General features: G+C 42.6%; 1 protein-coding gene across 1 annotated transcript; it reads left to right on the forward strand.

The window, feature by feature from the left end:
• Nucleotides 1-5,717: 5,717 nt before the first annotated feature.
• LOC126267481 (lipopolysaccharide-induced tumor necrosis factor-alpha factor homolog) lies at nucleotides 5,718-18,275 on the forward strand. Its single transcript, XM_049972765.1, has 4 exons — nucleotides 5,718-5,892; nucleotides 13,239-13,383; nucleotides 15,949-16,084; nucleotides 17,892-18,275. Exons 2-4 carry the CDS (start codon nucleotides 13,242-13,244, stop codon nucleotides 17,992-17,994), a joined length of 381 nt encoding a protein of 126 aa, XP_049828722.1. The 5' UTR covers nucleotides 5,718-5,892; nucleotides 13,239-13,241; the 3' UTR covers nucleotides 17,995-18,275.
• Nucleotides 18,276-19,615: the final 1,340 nt, after the last annotated feature.

Consider the following 19,615-nt stretch of genomic DNA (forward strand, 5'->3'; position numbering starts at 1 on the left):
ACAGTTCTTGTTCCGCTAGAATGTTCATTGAAGAATGGGCTGGTGGGGACTCTCTAGAAGCAGACGATGCAACGTGATGTACACAAGTGGAAGGCTGTCTTCCCGGTAGTCGAGCTTACTTGGAACTGCCCGCTCTGCTGTGAAGCCGGCGTATTTCTCCGGCGACGCCACCGCTGCACCTGTGAGAGTGTGTATGTGTGTGTGTGTGTGTGTGTGTGTGTGTGTGTGTCTGTGTAAATTCCTATGGGACCAAACTGCTGAGGTCATCGGTCCCTAGACTTACACGCTACTTAAACTAACTTAACACTAATGACAACACTCACACCCATGCCCGAGAGAGGACTCGAACCTCCGTTGGGAGGAGCCGCATGGTTACTGACATGGCGCCTCTAACTGCGCGGCCACTCGGAGCGACCCGCTGCAACTTCCTGGTGAGACAATCGCCTCTCGTGTCGGTTGTCGACCTATCGACGCCTGTGGTGTTGACTGAAAGTGAGACAGCGTTGTAGTCCATCTTCGATGTTATTCAGTCTAGATTTATTCTTGGAGAGGTCCCCCTTGAGCAAAACACTGTTTTCTTTTTTTTTTTTTTTATTTTCCAGACATGTTTCGCTGAAGTTTCAGCATCATCAGTGAGTTTTTTTTTTTCATTATCTCTCTTGTTGCTTCATAATGAGGATTTGGTTCAAATGGCTCTCAGCACTATGGGACTTCACATCTGAGGTAATCTGTCTCCTAGAACTTAGAACTATTCGAACATAACTAACCTAAGGACATCACACACATCCACGCCCGAGGCAGGATTCGAACCTGCGACCGTAGTAGTCGCGCGGTTCCGGACTGAAGCGCCTAGAACGACTCGGTCAACGCGGCCAGCTAAAGTGGATTTCTTGGGTAAAGTGTGAAAGAAAACATTTGGGGAAACAAATTTCCACAGGTGGAATAAAACTTACAGTTGTACTGATTACTCAGTAATTCTCTCAGAGTTAGCAAAGGAGTTGAATAGCAGTTAAACATAATGGGTAGTGTTTTGAAAATATGTTGTAAGATGAGCAGCAACAAAAGTAAAACAAGGGTCATGTGAAGTAGTCGAATTAAATCAGATAATGGTGGGGGAATTAGATTATGAAATGAGCCACTAAAGGTAGCAAATGAGGTTTGTTATTTGAGCATCAGAATAACTTATGATGACAGAAGCAGTGAGAATATAAAACGCAGACTGGCTTTCGTAAGGAAGAAAAAGAGGAATTTATTAACTTTGAATATGAATTTAAGTGTTATGAAGTCCTTTCTGAAGGTGTTTGTCTAGAGTGTAGTCTTGTACGAATAAGATCCATGGAAGGTTAGCAGTTCAGACAACAAGAGATTAGGAGCTTTTGAAATAGGATGCTACGGAAGAATGATGAAAATTAGATGCGTAGACCGCGCAACTGATGTGAAGGTATTTAAGTGAATTGGGCAGTAAGTAAATTTCTGGCATAGCTAGACACAAATAGGGGTTGATAGGACACATTCTGAGACATCAAGAAATTCTCAGTTTGGTACTGGAAGGGTTGAGTGTGTGTGTGTGTGTGTGTGTGTGTGTGTGTGTGTGTGTATGTGTGTGTGTGTGTGTGTGTGTGTCTGTGTGTGTGTGTGTATCGGGAAAGGGGGGGGGGGGCGGGAGCGATTAAATATTGTAAATGGAGACCAAGATGTGAATATAGTAAACAGAATCAAATGGTGAAGGGTTTCAGTAATTTTCCAGAGATGGTGAGCCCGCACAGGATAGACTAGCTGGAAAGCTGAGTCAAACCAGTCATCAAACTGAAAATCACAAAAATGTAAACCATGATCCGAAAGATAGAACAACCTTGCAAAAGAATCTCTTGTTTACAAAGGTGCTAAAAGTAATCGGCTATTAGTCCCATCTTAACTCTGTAAAGAATTAATTGGACAGAACTTGATATAACAGGAAAACTACAATCAATTAGAAACATTCGAAAATGAAGCTGAAGGAAGAATGCAGTGTAACTAAGTTTGAATTCAACGCAAAAATAAAAATATATGATAATATACAAGAGAGTTTGAAAGCAGTTGTACGGCAGACGGGATATCTCATGAAGTTCAAACATGAATTCTGTGTTCAGTTATGCAGTGAGCAAATATTAAACACAGAATTGTGTTTAAATGTGAAAGTTGGTGAATAAAGTGTAATTTTATTATGTTATTTAGGAAAAAATATGTCTTAAATGATATTTCTTGGAGAATACGATTTTCTTTTACTGAAATTGGGTTTGTTAGTTGTGTATATGAGAATAAACACACGTCTCAAGGGATGGTGAAACGATCGAATTTTGTTGCTGATACTGTATATCTCCTCACTAGAGGAATTAAAGCCAAATGCCGTGCTCCCACACAGAATTCTTTCTCAACTAACGAAGTGCTAAGTCATAGAAAAACTAATGGACTCTAGACTTTGGTCTAATTGTAGCTGGCGTAAGAGCAGGCAACCTTCCCCAAGAGCAACGTTTTGCAACCTTTCAGTCTCATTGCCCTCTCCTCCCTTCCCCATTATCTATTACTAAGGATATGTCAGTTTATTGCGGTTTCGCTACACCGATCTATTATACTGACAAAATCAGAATCAATGGCCATCTATTGCTGCCTGTCTTACAGATAGCGCGCGAAAACTGTACTCCCACAGTTCTCTCAACTGCGAAGGTCTTCTTAGACTTCACAGCAAAATCAAACGGCAATTTAGTAGTGAAACAGTTTCGAATTTTGGCCAGGGTTGTATCAATGGGTTTCCTGCGCTGAAAAGAAGAACATTTGTTATACTGTTATCATTTTCAACACCCTACCTTTGCGAAATCGAGTTTTCAGCATTGGCTTCTTAGAAGAAAAAATACAGACGTTGGCTTAACATAGAAAAAGAACTCATTGTTCCCATTTATTTCATTAAATTCTCCTTAGAAAACTTTACTCTGCAGCCCGGACCCTTGAGAGCCGCTAGTAATTCAAAATAATTTTGTTTTCCATTTAGCAATGAACCATGAACCATGGACCTCGCCGTTGGTGGGGAGGCTTGCGTGCTTCATCGATACAGATAGCCGTACCGTAGGTGCAAAAAAATATATAAATAAATGAAAATAAAAATAAAAAAAGGTTCAAATGGCTCTGAGCACTATGGAACTTAACTTCTGAGGTCATCAGTCCCCTAGAACTTAGAACTACTTAAACCTAAGTAACCTAAGGACATCACACACATCCATGCCTGAGGCAGGATTCGAACCTGCGACCGTAGCGGTCGCGCGATTCCAGACTGTAGCGCCTATATCGGCTCGGCCACTCCGACCGGCTGTACCACAGGTGCAACCACAACGGAGGGGTATCTGTTGAGAGGCCAGACAAACGTGTGGTTCCTGAAGAGAGGCAGCAGCCTTTTCAGTAGTTGCAGGGGCAACAGTCTGGATGATTGACCGATCTGGCATTGTAACACTAACAAAACGGCCTTGCCGTTTTGGTACGGCGAACGGCTGAAAGCAAGGGGAAACTACAGCCGCAATTTTTCCCGAAGGCATTCAACTTTATGGTGCTACAGAAGAATGCTGAATATTAGATGGGTAGATCGTATAACTAATGAGGTGGTATTGAATAGAATTGGGGAGAAGAGAAATTTGTGGCACAACTTGATTAGAAGAAGTGATCGGTTGGTAGGACATGTTCTGAAGCATCAAGGGATCACCAATTAAGTATTGGAGGGCAGCGTGGAGGGTAAAAATGGTACAGGGAGACCAAGGAATGAATACACTAAGCAGATTCAGAAGGGTGTAGATTGCAGGAGGTACTGGGAGACGAAGGAGCTTGCACAGGTTAGAGTAGCGTGGAGAGCTGCATCAAACCAGTCTCCGGACTAAAGGCCAACAACAACAACATGAAAAGTTAACAATTAAGAGTATTCTGAGGTGGTGGCACAGTCCTGTTCAAAAGTGCATAGTAGCAGTGTAAACGGGGACTAAAATTTTTTATTATGTCAAAATTGCATTATACCTTTTTTTTTTTACAGTAAATTAATCAAAATTTGAATTAACATGTCTTTGTTTTAGCAAGCTAGCCCCACCCCCACCCCTCCCACAATTAGTATTATCATGGCCCTTTGGAGGAGGGGGGCGGGGGGGGGGGGGAGAAGGGCGGGTAGCGGCAACACCGACTCAAAGGAAGGCCTCGGCGCCTGTTTGTGACGTAACGTCAGCTAGGCACGGCGAACGCCAGGTCTGTTGCAGGCAGAAACGCCTGGGCGTGCTTATCATTATAAATCTCTTATTTTTGGACAACACGTTTGGTATTGTTTTGGCTTTTACAGTTTTATTTAGATGAAAGATTTTCTTACTATCGTAAAGCTACAAATGAAGATCATAGTTCTGTATTACTGAATGCTGTCGAAACAAATGTAGATAAATATGAGAAGATGATTTGCCCCATTTCAAGCTTCGGAAATATTACATTCAAGTAACTATATTTACATGATCCAGTTTGTTATCGATACTTACCCCAATCCCCTTACAATTACTGGACACGCATTCGGGAGGACGACGGTTCAATCCCGCGTCCGGCCATGCTGATTTACGTTCTCCGTGATTTCCCTAGATCACTGTAGGCAAATACCGGGATGGTTCCTTTGAAAGGGCACGGCCGACTTCCTTCCACAGCCTTCCCTAATCCGAGCTTGTGCTCCGTCTCTAATGACCACGTTGTCGACGGGAAGTTAAACATCAATATCCTCCTACTCCCTTTCAATTAAGTCGTTTCTTTTATTTACTTATTTTCGTTTGACATCGTCATTGTAAATGTGAACTAATTTACATGTGTAAACGTACAGCTGTTGCCAGTCATTAGATTAAAGTCGTTGTCAACGAAAGGAATTCTAAACAGAAAACAAAATAGCTTCATACATCGAAAATACTGCTGACCTTTAACTTTTTTAAACATGCACATTAGATAAGATAAATATTCCCCTCTTGCAACTGAAAGGAGAAACTTAACAAGATAAAAAAATTATTTGATAAAAGAAGTATCTCTCTTTTGACTCTTCTTCTGTCCCCCACCCCCTCTCCCAACTTGTACAAGCGCAAGCTATTTCATTAACATTCAGTGCTCCCCACCCCATAGTCAACGAAGATACCTAAAGAAGAGCACCAATATGTTCGCAGTGTCTTGTAAACGCAACCCAGTACAAACGTAACTTCCTCAGATTTGCAAATAAGGTAAAGAAGCACGAATTCTGTTGCTCTGGACCATGATGTTGTTTTTGTGTGTCAATCCTTAAAACAGGTGGAAATTGAAGCTCAGGAGTACACTATTTGTTAAGAAGTGTAATGAATTGCACAATTAATTGATTGCAGATATCTCTCAGAACAATGTGTGTTTGTCAACTACCGCCAATAGTTTCACATTTTCCTGTGTCAGAAGGGGAGACACCACCATTATGAGTATGCCTGCAACAGACATGGCGTTCGCCGTGCCTAGCTGACGTGACGTCACCAACAAGCGCCGGAGGCCTTCCTTTGAGTCGGTGTTGGTAGCGCTCGACAAGTTGGGAATCGCTGCAGAACAATAGCCAGGCGAAAACAGTCGCGCCGGCTGCAACGAAAGCGGCGGCTGGCGAAACCTCGCACCACGTGACGCTGAGTGTGCCTGCTGGCGCGTCGCCAGAGCCGCTTCGCTTCCCAGTAGCGGGCGCCCCGCGTGACGTCAGCGATAACGTGACGCCGCGCCACGCCACGCCGCCGTACTTATCACGAGTCTCCGGCGACGCCGGGCCAGTACTGCGAGTTCCGCTGCGCTGCCAACTACGCCCACCTACGTGTCACTTCACTTGCTGTTCTCCCGGCGCTAAGGACCAGCGACCAGGTGAGTGAACTCTGCACGCCGCTCCGACACGGTCCAATCCGCCACGCAGTCGGCCACGTATTAATAGACGTTTCTTTCGCAAGCCCCCACGCCCCCTGTCTAGTTGTTGCTGCCTAGCGTACCAGCTCTCAAGGTCGTTGTGACAGCGATTTAGTGTCGGACAGTTTTGAAACGCAAGTGTAGTGCGGTTGCTTGTTTACGATTTCCCCTTTCAGTGTCGCCCACCAATAGTAAAGTGTCGCGCTTTATCAGTAGTTGCTCAAAGCATAGTTTGTGCTATACAGCGTCATGTGTAAAGTAATCGTCAGCTGGTTTCCTAATACTGTGAAAGTAGGTCAAAGAATGTTTATTACTACATACTCACAGTAGTCAGCGAAGGAGTTTCTCGAAGCTATGGTTTGTTAGCAGTTTGCACTAGCCGTAATACTTTTGGGTGTGCATATATTTCGATGTTCAACGTATTTGCAACGCTATTAAACCAAAACGCTCACGCAGAGAAACAGCTGTTCTTAAGATTGACACAGACGTATCGTTTGTTTTCCTCAGGTCTACACTCAAGCTTGTTTGTAACTGTGGCCTGTGGCGACAAGGCTTCCCGTCTCTACGGTTACGGCACAAAATTTTCCATTCCGTGGGTGGGGGTGCTTAGCTGACGTATGTGTGCTGGCCTTACTAGCTGTAAATGTTACCGTTACCTTCTTGTCTTTGCGTGATGTGGGCTCAAAAACAGCCCACCTTTCACCTAGAAAAATACGTAGTATCGAATTTATTTGTTCAAACATGTTGCGCAAATAAGGTGAAGCCATGAATAATAAGAGGCTATACTGACTTCAAATTTGTGCGTTGTTGAACATAGGGAGGGAGGGACGGGTGGTGGAGGGAAGGTGAAGGTGAAATTCGTATCATATTATCGAAATAATTTGAGAGTTTGAGTGCTAGAAAGAAATTATTAAAAGTTGCGTAACAGTTAGAAAGAAATTGCGGCTTTTGTGATCAGATCCTCGAAAATAGTTACTTGAAAAGAAAATAGTACATGCAACCGAACTGCTTCACGATGATGGATTTCACATATAACGGGCCACCGAGAATTTGTGTGGTATTTAAATCCGTAATGTTGTTCCAAAGAGCTCTTTGATCCTACTCGAACAGAGGGTCATCTTTGTTTCCTGAGAGGCCGCGGTAGCATCTGTCTGTAGCACCGTAACGGTATTAACTATATCGACACTATATCGAGCAGCTAGAGCAACAGTGCATCACACGGAAATTTGCTTGAAAATGATACAAACGCTCAGATATAAGCTACATTTTTAAATTTGTAGCTTAACAGTATTTTTTTGTCGATATGACGTAAATTTTGATAGGGAGGGTGGGAGGGGGTGCGGTGAAGTAGACAGCAATTGAAACTACTCCTATTCAATGTGGAATAACATCTGAGCCGGCGAATGCGTCGTCTAACATCTTCACATTGCCACAATCCCTAAGGAACTTGATACAACTTCAGGTTTTGTCAATTGATGGAATTAAATGTCAAAAGAACATTTTCTTACCCAGAGAATTAGGGAAGTCTCTACAATAACTGTAGAAAATCCCTTTCTTCTGGCTACATTTTATAAACGCCTACTCCAAAAAGGTCTCTACGACTAGGTATCATTTAAAAGTGCAAGTTAGGCTATGGAACCTATTGTCATGAATTAAAGAAGTGGAAAAACTGCTTATGATCCCTTTCCTATCAATATAAACCGGCTACAAAACTATATCCGTGGGCTTCGAAGTAGCACAAGTACATTCCCACGCTCCCCCACCTTCCTGATGACTTCTGTGACCGTCTACGTCGTGGTGAAATATCAAGGAATCGGGGAAAGATCTCTGCAGGAAAAAACGAGACGATGACGTGCTCGTCCAACCGCCTGATACCAGTTTCCGCTGAAGCTTAATCTCAGTGATTGTGAGGACGCTTGCACAAGGTTGTTGGCGGGTGTCGTGTAGCAACAAGTGTCTGTGGGCGGTGTTGGTATCGAACGGCGCTCGCCACCGCACTGCGACGCTCTCCTGAACATTCCACAATGTCTACAGTCAGCCTGGGGACGACACCGCTGGTCCCTGTCCAACTTTCCTAATTCTTTGAATTACAGTGCATGGGGATACATCTACATTGAACAGCAGTAAGTTTAGGTCGTTGTAGAATGAAGCGGTATCGAAATATTAGTAGCCAACATTTTCCTTAGATAAAGTGTCCCTGTCGTAACTCCTCAAGCAATGTTCATTTATAGTAACATTACTGCACAAAACATCACCGTGTTGAAAGTGCGCATTGCTGATTTGGAGCCCTGTAAATGGTGTAAAACTGTTAGTCTACAGCTCATATGTCAAGTGTTCTGTATTAGCCAGACAGCTGTATAGTGTATGCGCATTACGGTAGGTCGATGTGGAGACGAGAAAAATGGTTGAAATGGCTCTGAGAACTACGGGACTTAACATCTGATGTTATCAGTCCCCTAGAACTTGGAACTATCTAAACCTAACTAACCTAAGGACATCACACACACCCATGCCCGAGGCAGGATTCGAACCTGCGACCGTACCTGTCCTGCGGTTGCGGACTGAAGTGTCTAGAACTCCACGGCCGTGGAGACGAGACCTAATGCTATTACGTTCCGAAGTGTCCATGACTATATCATCGATAAAGCTACCCTAATCATGGATGTATCAACGCGAAGCATCCACCTTGCTATCGGCAACGCTATAACCACTCGCAGCTATATAACACCTAAGAAAGTCATAGAATGATCATAACTGACAGGGACAGTTGACCAAAGCCGCACCTTGACACTGATCGTTTCAAAACGGAAGGGAAACGCTGTTTTCAGAAAATGCAGTTGTCTTTCATATGGTTTCCGAGCGGACATAGCGAAGGTTACAGCATGAAATTGCCATTAGGGACAGGGCATTTTGCAAAAGGCCGCTGCTCACGGCCGCAAATCAAAGAGCATGTCTACAAAGGGCCAAACACAGAAACTAGACAATGGAGGTTCTAAATGATACGAAGCTTAGACAACGCCTACCGCTCCATAAGACGTTTTCTTCAGTGGTGGATGTAGTACAGTTCAGGGTCAAACATTGTTTCTGTGTGTGGATGATTTTCATACTACTCAGGTTACCGTGAAAATAAAGTAGGGCGGTTATTTGACCGCTGTCGGCGCCCTTCATAATTAGTATGCTCTGGACATTGCGGTCATAACTGAAAGCAGCGTTCACGTTCCAGGTTTGATGCCCAATCGGGCACCACAACTGGGCTACTACATCATCACATCTTAAACCCATAGACAATACCAGGAACAATGAGAACAGCTGGTGAGGCGTAGCTGCCAGCATCACAGCCGATTTGTAGCTCTACGGCACCTGATCATTAATGAGTGACTTCTCCTGAAGGTGGCATACGTGAAGAAACTCGTGGATTCTTTTCATATACAAATTGACGTAATTATGAGGGCAATGGGTGATGTTTCATGGTATTAGCGTGATGGTGATGACAGAGGGAGGAATGTGTGGCCATCTTCTGATCCAGTGCGCTTACACTTTTCGTCGCTGTAAATTAACCAAGCCTTAATTTTCTTCTGTTTTGTCAAACACCGTAATTCGCATTCTCTTTCTGTTATCACTCCGTTTAATGGAGTTGAGCGAGGTGAAAATACTGGGGACTCACAAGGGAGGCTCCGGACATAGTTTTAGGTTACCTTTGGTTACCCTAAATCACTCAAGGCTAATGCCGGAACGGTCCGATTCACTGGGAGCAAAACTTCCCCAATTCGCTTGTACTCCATCCATTACGACTCGCATAAAACCTCTCAATATTCTAATGAAATAAACTTGAGTATTAGCGACGTCAGTGAGACGGTACAACCAACTGTCAAAGTTTGGAACGACTCTGCAGCGGTCCTCCACTCTAAGAAGAGACCTCTGCAATGTCTGTGGGAACATACAGTTCTGTTACATTGTTTGATAATGACATCATCTGATGCCCAAAATGATTTCGTTCGAATTGACACAGGTCCTGGAAATCAAATAATTTGTTTCTGACAATATTTATTTCATTTTACGTTCTTTTCGGGCAGCATCACCCTCAACCTCTTTCTCTCAAAAAAAAAAAAAAAAAAGTGTAGCCGTTAGTCAGAAAGTACTCCCTTGATCATTCTATGCACACTACTCGTTTGGCGAGTTATTATGGCATGCTTTAAAGTTTTGCCTGTCTAGTAACTCATTTCGTTTACGTGATGAGTTGGAAAAAAGCTGTGATGACGCACTTAAACTTCATTTCTCCGCTCTGCATCCATAGCGATTTTCCCCAACGTCGATCGCTCCAGTGATCTTCCAGATTGACACTAATATAGCATTTTAAAATCAAAATAAAACGTAGAACTATAAGTCATAACTTTTTCAGTTAAATAACAAGAAGATTCGCTAAATCTAGTAACATGCAACAACGCATTCCATGATGGCACAAGTTTGTATATGTTGTCCGATTCTTGTGCATCAAGTTAGACCTTCCAGTGGGTTTCTAAGTACAACAGTTTTACGGGGGAGAGAAGAAAATAAAAATGGGTTGTGACTGTTACGGGCATTCCAAACAAGATGATTTTTTTTTTCAAATATGGACAGAGGCAGGTGGTGGTGGTGGTGGTGGTGGTGGTGGTGGTGGTGGTGGTGGTGGTGGTGGTGGTGGTGGTGGTATCACGTAGGCGCAAGTAACTGAACACGTGCCTTCGTAGTAGATACAGTGAAGAATTTTCAGTATTAGAAGATATTGAGACATTAAAAAGTGTCACAGACCTATAAACTTCAGGCGTACATTGTATGGTCAAAAGTATTAGGACATTCCTATGTAAATTGGAAACGACGTTTAGATGTCAGACGCTTACAGCCAGTATAAAGAAGCAATAACACTAGAATGAGTCGATCAGGAGAGTTGAGTGATACTGAACAAGTACTACCTCCAACTTCCGGGTCTTGGCACTAAATGCCTTTCCACCTTCCTTGTGTGTTAGCGGGCGACAGGACGATGACGGTAGCATGGCTACGTCTGTCTTCGATTTTAGTCAAGAAAGTGGCTTGTATTCTCAGTATAAGTCTTTAAATTTTCCTTCTGAATAAGAGTGGTTCAGGGCTTAGGCCTTCGCGCCGCCCAGGTTCTCCCCGCCTTTCCCTACATTTTGTCTGGTCTGTTGCGCTGTTTTGTTTCCCCTTCGCTTGTGGACTGATGACCTCAAAAGTTAAGTCCCATAGTGCTCAGAGCCATTTGAGCCTTCGCTTGTCTTATTTCCTCGGTGTACCCGTAGCATCGTGATTATGATTTGATACGGTGTGGGTGTCGGGACGGGTCTTTGGCGATTAGGTGGCCCACAACAAGTACCGGTTCTGGGACACCCCTGCCCTCCCTATTTCCCACCAACGCCTCCTGTAATTTCCTTTTCCTACTGCCCTAACGTCCAGTTTTTCCTCAATGTCTGCGCTTAATCCCTTCCCCCTGACAGGACTGTGCTTGCTGCCCTCGCTCGATTTCTGCTAGCCTGGATCATGGGACTCACGACACTGCTGTTTGTTCCCGTCTCTTAAACAGACCAACATGGACTAATCACTGGACGTCAACTGAGTAACAAATCGATCAGGGATGTTTCAATCCTTCTAAAGCTACCCAAATTGGTGGTTGTTGGTGGGATTATGTGTAAAAACGGACAACTACAGCTAAAAACTGCATGAAATGAGTGGAAAGAACTGTTCGAGGGTTCCAAAGTGCTGTCATCAGTCCAATTTACTGTGCGTAGGGAATTAGAATTGGGTGCAATGACGAGCTACGTACTGCTGTAGTTAGTGGTAAGCTACGTTAAAGGTTGTGTAAAGAGCGACGTCACCGGAAAATGGATGACTGAGGCTGCTTGATTTAGAGTGATCAATATTGCAAATACGCTGCGTTAAACCGATGGGAGTATTTAGCATTGCCAGTGTGTGAAGGTTGTTGTTGTTGTTGTATTCAGTCTTGAGACTGGTTTAATGCAACTCTCCATGCTACTCTGTCCCGTACAAGCATCTTCATCTCCCAGTACCTACTACAGCCTACATCCTTTTGAATCTGCTTACTGTTTTGATCTCTTGGTCTCCCTCTGATTTTTGCTCTCCACGCTGCCCTCCAGTACTAAATTGGTGATCCCCTGGTTCCTCAGAACATGTCCTACCAACCGATCCCTTCTTCTAGTCAAGTTGTACCACAAACTCCTCTTCTCCCCACTCCCCAATTCTTTTCAATGCCACCTCATTAGTTAAACTTCTGTCAAACGCAGCGCAAACAATTAAGTACGGAGGAGATGGTGTTATGTTCTGGAGACGTTCCTCGTAATTCTGTGCTCGGTTTCTTTCGATGATACAGTGCATGCAGGCTAAGAGACAATCTGAAGGGTTCTGTAGAACCTACCTATCTTTGGTTGCTGCTTTACAACCATCGCGTATTAAGCTCACAGATGATTTGTGGGATGAACTCAGCAGGCACCTGAAGATGTTCAACGCATCCATAAGACACTGTTAAAATAATTATTTCAGCAAATTTTAGGAGTGAATCTGACGCACTTGCCCAATCCATGGAAAATATTGAGCTCAAATAGAATGCAGAAGGTGCAGGCACAAAGAATATTAACTAATGCTTTTTAGAAATTTTGTTTCGTTTGAATCCTTATGTCCTGGAGTACACGCTTAGATAAAGATTATCTATTTAACATTTATTCTTCCTTTAAGAACGTTGTTCGTATGTAGGGTGAACGAGAACTCTGCTGACGATCCGACCAAACGCTCACAGGTGGCAATATGGACCACAACAAGATAAGTCTATTAAACATGGTCTGTAAAACGGATACATAAATAACTGAGCAGTTGGTCATTTTCATCTAAAGAAACACATTTATTCTACTGGGAAAAGTGCCCTCTCACTACAGGTATTCATCTTAGAACCCACATCTCATGTTCATTTCTTATCTTAAGCCTTTATGAAATCTTGCAAGTTGGTAGAGTTACGGTTCACCCTGTATGTTTCCAATTCTTAGGGTTAAAATGTGAGTTAGTAATCTGCTTAGATTTGAGAAATACAGTGCAAGCATCTCTGCCGATGCGTGTGTTACCATTCTTTGTGGACATCAGACGAGGTGTTGGGTGAAACAGCCAGGTAATTATTACAACTGGAAAAATGTAATAGTCTGCCAGAGGACGTGCAATCTCCTCCCTTAAGCAGTACTTTACATTGCCTTTTTTGTTGTAAACTCCGGTCATAAAATGTTCATTACAAAATTCCTGCTGTTTCCCAACAGAATATGGAGCCAAACAAGAGCCAGCCACCCCCATATGGGTTCCAGCCGCCGCCCACGCAGCCACCACCGTACACACAGACACCTCAAGGGCAGCCTTACGGCCCGCCCCCACCACAACCTGGATACGTCCAACAACACATCACAGGTATGTATCACCACATATTAATTTTTCATCGTCTGAGACTGGTTAGCGATGTATATTCCATGTGTACCCTTGTGCTGTTTACGACAACGAAGCTGCTGGTAATTTTCCTCCGTCCTTAGAGCAACTAATCGCTTAGAAGCCCGTGAAGCAATAATTTTTATGGTTACGTAAAGTAAGACAGCGCGCTGCGCATGCTAACGTGTCCTTGACAGGCAGAGTTCCTCGAGGTGTGGACGAGGGACGCATGAATACTCCAGGGAGTGAAGTTATGTATTTTTCGTAATGTCGCAAGAGACTGATCTCAACGGCCATTCTCACATGCTCGAGGCGCCCGATGACTCTCAACACATTGGGCTAACAGTGCATAATTAAGCATAGTTCTGAATGGCACGGAAGTAGAAAGCATATACGTGAGTGCAACTTTTCTTACGGTCATAAAAGATCAGTGCCTTCGAACAGTAAGCAGAAATACGTACTTCCAAAGGAAACTAAAGAATAGATACAAAGCAATCGCCGATTTTGAGTCCAATTTCTGTCCAAGTTTCGACCGTGGAAGCGCCTAACATATTAGTTTCAATGAAATTTCTCCGTGTAAAATAAAAATAGTAATAATGCGCTACGTCAATCTTTCACGCCTTTGTCCGTGCTAGGTACAAATTCCAAATTTATTACACAAGTAGTTAAGATAGTTACGCTGTGTAGTCAGGTATTTCTCCCTTTTGAGAAAATCTTCATGAAGCCAATTGTCACACACGAATGAACGAACCTCATTCTTAGTAAGACGTAAGGTTTTTGTCAGTTACCGCTTCTTTCGCTGTAGTAAAAAGTAGATAACATGGAAAAATTAAAACTTCGGTCGTGGTTCAGACTGCAACCTGGAATGTAGATCCGCCTAAAAATTGCTAGGTAAGGCCGTTAAAACGTTTGTGGAAAGCGTCATGCCACCTTTAATAGAACCATCCGTAGTAAAGCACTGAGTGGTCAAACCAACATTCAAGATGGAGACAGCATTACCTCTCCCTGGTGTCTTTCATGTGGTCTATGTTTATGCTATAACATTTCAAGTTCCCGTGCTAATGCGCAGAAAAGTGTAATAAAGATTCCTACATTCTGTTCTGCCTGAAAAACATGTTGTGCTGTCGTACTGTACCAGGAAGTACTTTAACCTTTTATCTCTATTTTCGCGACGAGCGTCATAGTTTGCTGTACACACGGTGACAATTCTTGCCAATGTCATCTATTCATGTACTCGCGTTTATCTTCCTGTAATAAACATGATCTGGAAATGGGCATAATTTTCGGAAACTGGTTATGATACAAATCAAGAACATTCACTGCCGAAACATGGCCAACTGGCTCCTTTTCAAGTACAACACACGATTAATACAGTGTAAGCTCTTGGCCCGTAATTTTAAGCTTTCTGACCGTGTTCCTAATGGTTGGCATTAGATTATGGAGAGAGATTACTTCAGCCACGATAGCATAACAAACGAAACTGCAGAAACATTGTCCTTGGCATAACTAGTTCTTTACTAGGTAGCTAATCATGAAATAGGCTAATGTCACCTGCAATGAAAGATAACATCTGATACTGATAAATTCGTCCTCAAACGATGAAATAACATTTCTGATTATCACACTTTTCACTTAGATTGTACTAATTTCAAAGTTACTATCAAGCCAATGTCCATACCTCCGGAAAAGGCGGAAGAACACAGTTCTAGAAGGTACACATAACCAGCTGGCGCCTGCTGTTCTGTATTTATGTGGCAAGGATATCGATTGCGGTATTCTTAACAGTATCGTACATCGACAAAAGTGTACGAAAATTAAATTCTTTTGGACGTTTCCTTGGGCGTGATTGAGTCGCAGGGAAGAATGTAAGTCCAACAGCATGAGAGACATTTAGCTCAGAGCCGAGGTACGCAACTGAAATGCGACGGAGAGATCCATAAGGATGCCTCAGACAGAATCTGAGTGCCACTGAGAGCTAAAACAGCAAGAATCGCTTCTCTGCTTTTGGCAACGACAATATATAGTGTTCTATTAATCAGGGTTCTTTATTTATGATAATGTACAGTCAAATCACGAAGTTTAATTTTCACATACAAGGGATCTTTCATACCACATAAATAGCTACATTTGATCCACCTTAAGACGTCCATGGGTCTTTAAAATGACTAAATGAATCACTTACATGGCTGAATTTATCTTTCTTAAAAAGCGAAGAGTTAAAAATATAATATATAAAAGGTCTATAAAGAATATCCCTTTACTGAAGTTCGAATTACTGCTGCTACTTTTCTAATCACTTAGCTTCAAAACGACTTACTTGAACATGCAGGTATATTTGTTCTTGCAAAATACAATATTTTTTGGATGATAAGAAAATGCAATGGAAACTGATTCTTGTAACCACACATTGCCTGACGCAAAGCAGGTGCAAAATCCACCGTAAACATTTGGTTACCTAGCTAAATACACAGTACTACAACATTATTACCTAGTTCTCTGTTCAAATTTCGGCTTATGGCTGAAACTGATTTCTTGTCTTTAACGTTACAGTGGTGGCGCCTCTGTTGCTGGGCACTGATCCCTGTACAACTGAGTGTCCCGCGTGTCGTGCTACCATAGTAACCAGGACGTCGTCGAAGCCATCCACAAACACGCACCTGCTGGCGCTGCTGCTGTGCATATTCGGGTGAGTAATTGTGGTTCTTGGGACAGCTTAAAGCCTTCTGTGGCAAATACCTAGATCAGTAACACGCCCGTGATGTTGACCTCACCAATAAGTTTAATCACGTACACTGGTGAATACCAGTCTTAAAATTCATTGTTTTCAGACACTGCATATTTATTGATACGTCGTACCAACATGCGCAGTGTAACATAGTAAAAGATGAGACATGACACTATGATTAGTTTCCTTACTAACGGATTATTCTTGCATTCAAACGTTTCGAAGCTGTTATAAGCTGCCTGTTACGAAATCATTTATTCCCACACACATCGTGGTACTGGAAGAGTCCTCACGATTGTCCGTACGCAGGATGTACGTAATTAGTGGTGAGCCACTCTTGGCTGTATACTGAATTCATTTCTAGAGCTAAAATTTCCGTCTGTCCCTTCAAATTTCTGCTTTACCTCGCTTGCTGAAATTACTTAGAGTTGATATCGGGACTAGCTTCACGATCCATAACATGTTTCTTTCTCCTTACTCTCCAGCGTAGCTTGTTCTCTAATTTCCTTCATATTCAAACCACTTACTCCTGTAATTACACCTCTCGACTAAGCTGTCATTGTTGTGGGATGCAGACTGTGTCCATAGCAACTTGTTCGAAAATACGCAAGTCATATTGTAGTCAGTTTATACGCTTTGTAACAATATTTACTCAAATATCGGAGTAGCAATGCAATGTGAAAAAAGTTCTCAGATCAGTACGCATAATTATTTTCACATGTTTTTTCCAGCTTTGTTTAATCAGTCTGTAATTACCTAAACGTTAATGCGATATGAAACCTAAGGCATCTTTCTTCTTTTTGTCTAGTTAGTCAATTTTCCTTCCGATCATCCTAAATACGGCACTCCACAAACATATTGTACTGGTACGGTAAATTGATTCCTTTCTGAAAGAGTAAAGTTACGTTTGACCAGTATCAACTTAGAGAGACCACGGGGAAGGCGGGTAGCAAACAGATTAATCAGAATAATCCGAAGGAATGATACTTTACCCAAAGAGGATAATAACAAAAGCAGATTTCTATCAAATCTTCGGCCAGGGACCCTCACGAAGTTTGTATAACGGAGGAAACTGAGAGGAGCTCAACGTTTGGACAGCGGCAGGGTCAAAGCATGCTCAGAAAATTTTCATTAATAAGTGTTGTGCCTTGCCGAGAGAAATTTTTTACATTATGCATCTCCTTCCACCGCAAGCAAACTGAAATATTGCTCACTCTGTCTTCGACCTAGCATAGTGATCATGACTATTAAATCCCAAATTCAGTAGCATATCTAGGAGTGGGGGACAATTTCTTCCTGCATAGCACCCACAATGTGAAAGGAAAACAAGCGATTTTCAGTTATTTCACTACCGAAAAAAATCGGTATTTCTTATGTACGACGTAGCCACTAAGAAATTGATGCTGGACGAAAAAGCCTACTCTCCCTACTTTCTCTTACGCTATTCATTTTCTTTCTTGCACTACCTCTAGATACAGATACAGTGAATATTTGCGTGACTTCCGCATGAAACACAATATGCCGACAAAAACCATTCGATATTCAAACATTATATTAATATTCACAAAGATGCGAGGCAGGGTTTCATTGCATCGAACACTAGATGTTTCTGCAAATTCACTGTGTGTCTGCTTGCCATCCGTACAAATATCGCTGACTGGGAGCTCCTATCCCTTGAAGCGTTTAGAACAGGGAAATGGAAACCTGCGCCGTGTTCAATTGTGCAAAAGCTTGTAAGACCTCAGTTGACATGACTTGGGTGTTGCAGGCTGTGGCCGTGCGTGTGCGTGCCGTACTGTGCTGAGTGTGCGTACGCAGTCGACCACTTCTGCCCCAACTGCAACGCCTACATCGGCCAGTCGATGGCGTAACGGCGGGCCGCACCGAGCCTGCTGCGGTGTCGTTCATGCCAGTCACGTGGAGGGCGGGGACCCGTTTCCGCTCCGAGGGGGCTACGTGCTGAATCTTCTCCGGCCACGCTGCGATATACTCACAGGGCTTGTGGCTGCTAGCCACCGGTACTCTTCACGTACCGTCTACGTGTGCTGATTCCTAAGTCGTACTGTATATTTATAAGTCACAATGTTCTATGTATTTATTCATTTTGTAAATACTACTATTATTTGAAATAAATACTATATTATTGCTAAAATGGCAACGATGTTATTCAGTGTCGAATGGCTGTATCTCAGTATGTTGTATGCAATGAATATTTTAAGGTTATAATACTCGCTCAGGGAAAATGACACCACAGAATCTTTCACCGGAATGTGTTAACCATTTTTAGAATTACTCCCCTTTGTTCTAATATTCAGTCGAGAAACTGGTTTGATGCAGCTCTCCCTGCTACTCTATCCTGTGCAAGCTTAATCTTCTAAAAGTAACTACTGCAACCTACATCCTTCTGAATCTGCTTAGTATATTCATCTCTTAGTCTCCCTGCACAATTTCTACCCTCCACGCTTCCCTCCAGTACTAAACTTCTGATCCCTTCGTGCCTCAGAATGTCCCACGAAGCCATCCCTTCTTCTAGTAAAGTTGTCACAAATTTCTCTTCCCTCCAATTCTATTAAATACCTCATTAGTTATGTGATCTACCCATCTAATCTACAGCATTTTTCTGTAGCACCACATTTCAAGAGCTTCTCTTCTTGTCTAAACGTTCCACTTCCTTAAACGGCTAAACTTCGTATAAATACTTCCAGAAACGACTTCCTGACGCTTCAATCTATACTCGATATTAACGAATTCCTCTTCTTCAGAAACATTTTCCTGTCCATAGCCAGTTCACGTTTTATATCCATTTCGATCATCAGTTATTTTCCTCCCCAAACAGCAAAACTTCCCTACTACTGTCTCATTTCCTAATCTAATTACATCATCACCCAACGTAATTAGACTAACTTCCGTTATACTCGTTTTGCTTTTGTTGAGGTTCATCTTGTATCCTCCTCTAAAGGCACCGTCCATTCCGTTAAACTCCTCTTCCAGGTCCTTTCCTATCTCTAACAGAATTACAATGTCATCCGCAAACAACAAAGTTCTCATTACTTCTCCATGGGTTTTTAATTCCTATTACAAACTTTTCTTCTGTTTCCTTTACTGCTTGCTCACATTGGGGATAGGCTACAACCCTGTCTCACTCCCTTCTCATCCACTCCTTCCCTTTCATGCCACTCAACTCTTTGTAACTGCTATCTCGTTTTCTTAAAAGTTATAGGTAGTTTCGCTCTGAAAGAGCGTGTTCCTTTCATTGTCAAAAGCTTTCTCTAAATCTACAAATGATAGAAACGAAGGTTCGCCTTTCCTTAACCCATCTTCTAAGATAAGTCTTAGGGTCAGTATTGCTTCCTCGAGATTGGCTTTACCAGTTTTTTCATTCTTCTGTAAAGGAGTAGTGTTACTATTTTGCAGCTGTGACTAAACTAATGAGTAACTTTCATACCTGTCGGAATTAGAGTTCTTTGGGATTGGAATTAAGATTCTTCATGA

This window comes from Schistocerca gregaria, chromosome 4 (genome assembly GCF_023897955.1).
Source record: "Schistocerca gregaria isolate iqSchGreg1 chromosome 4, iqSchGreg1.2, whole genome shotgun sequence".
Lineage (NCBI taxonomy): Eukaryota > Metazoa > Arthropoda > Insecta > Orthoptera > Acrididae > Schistocerca > Schistocerca gregaria.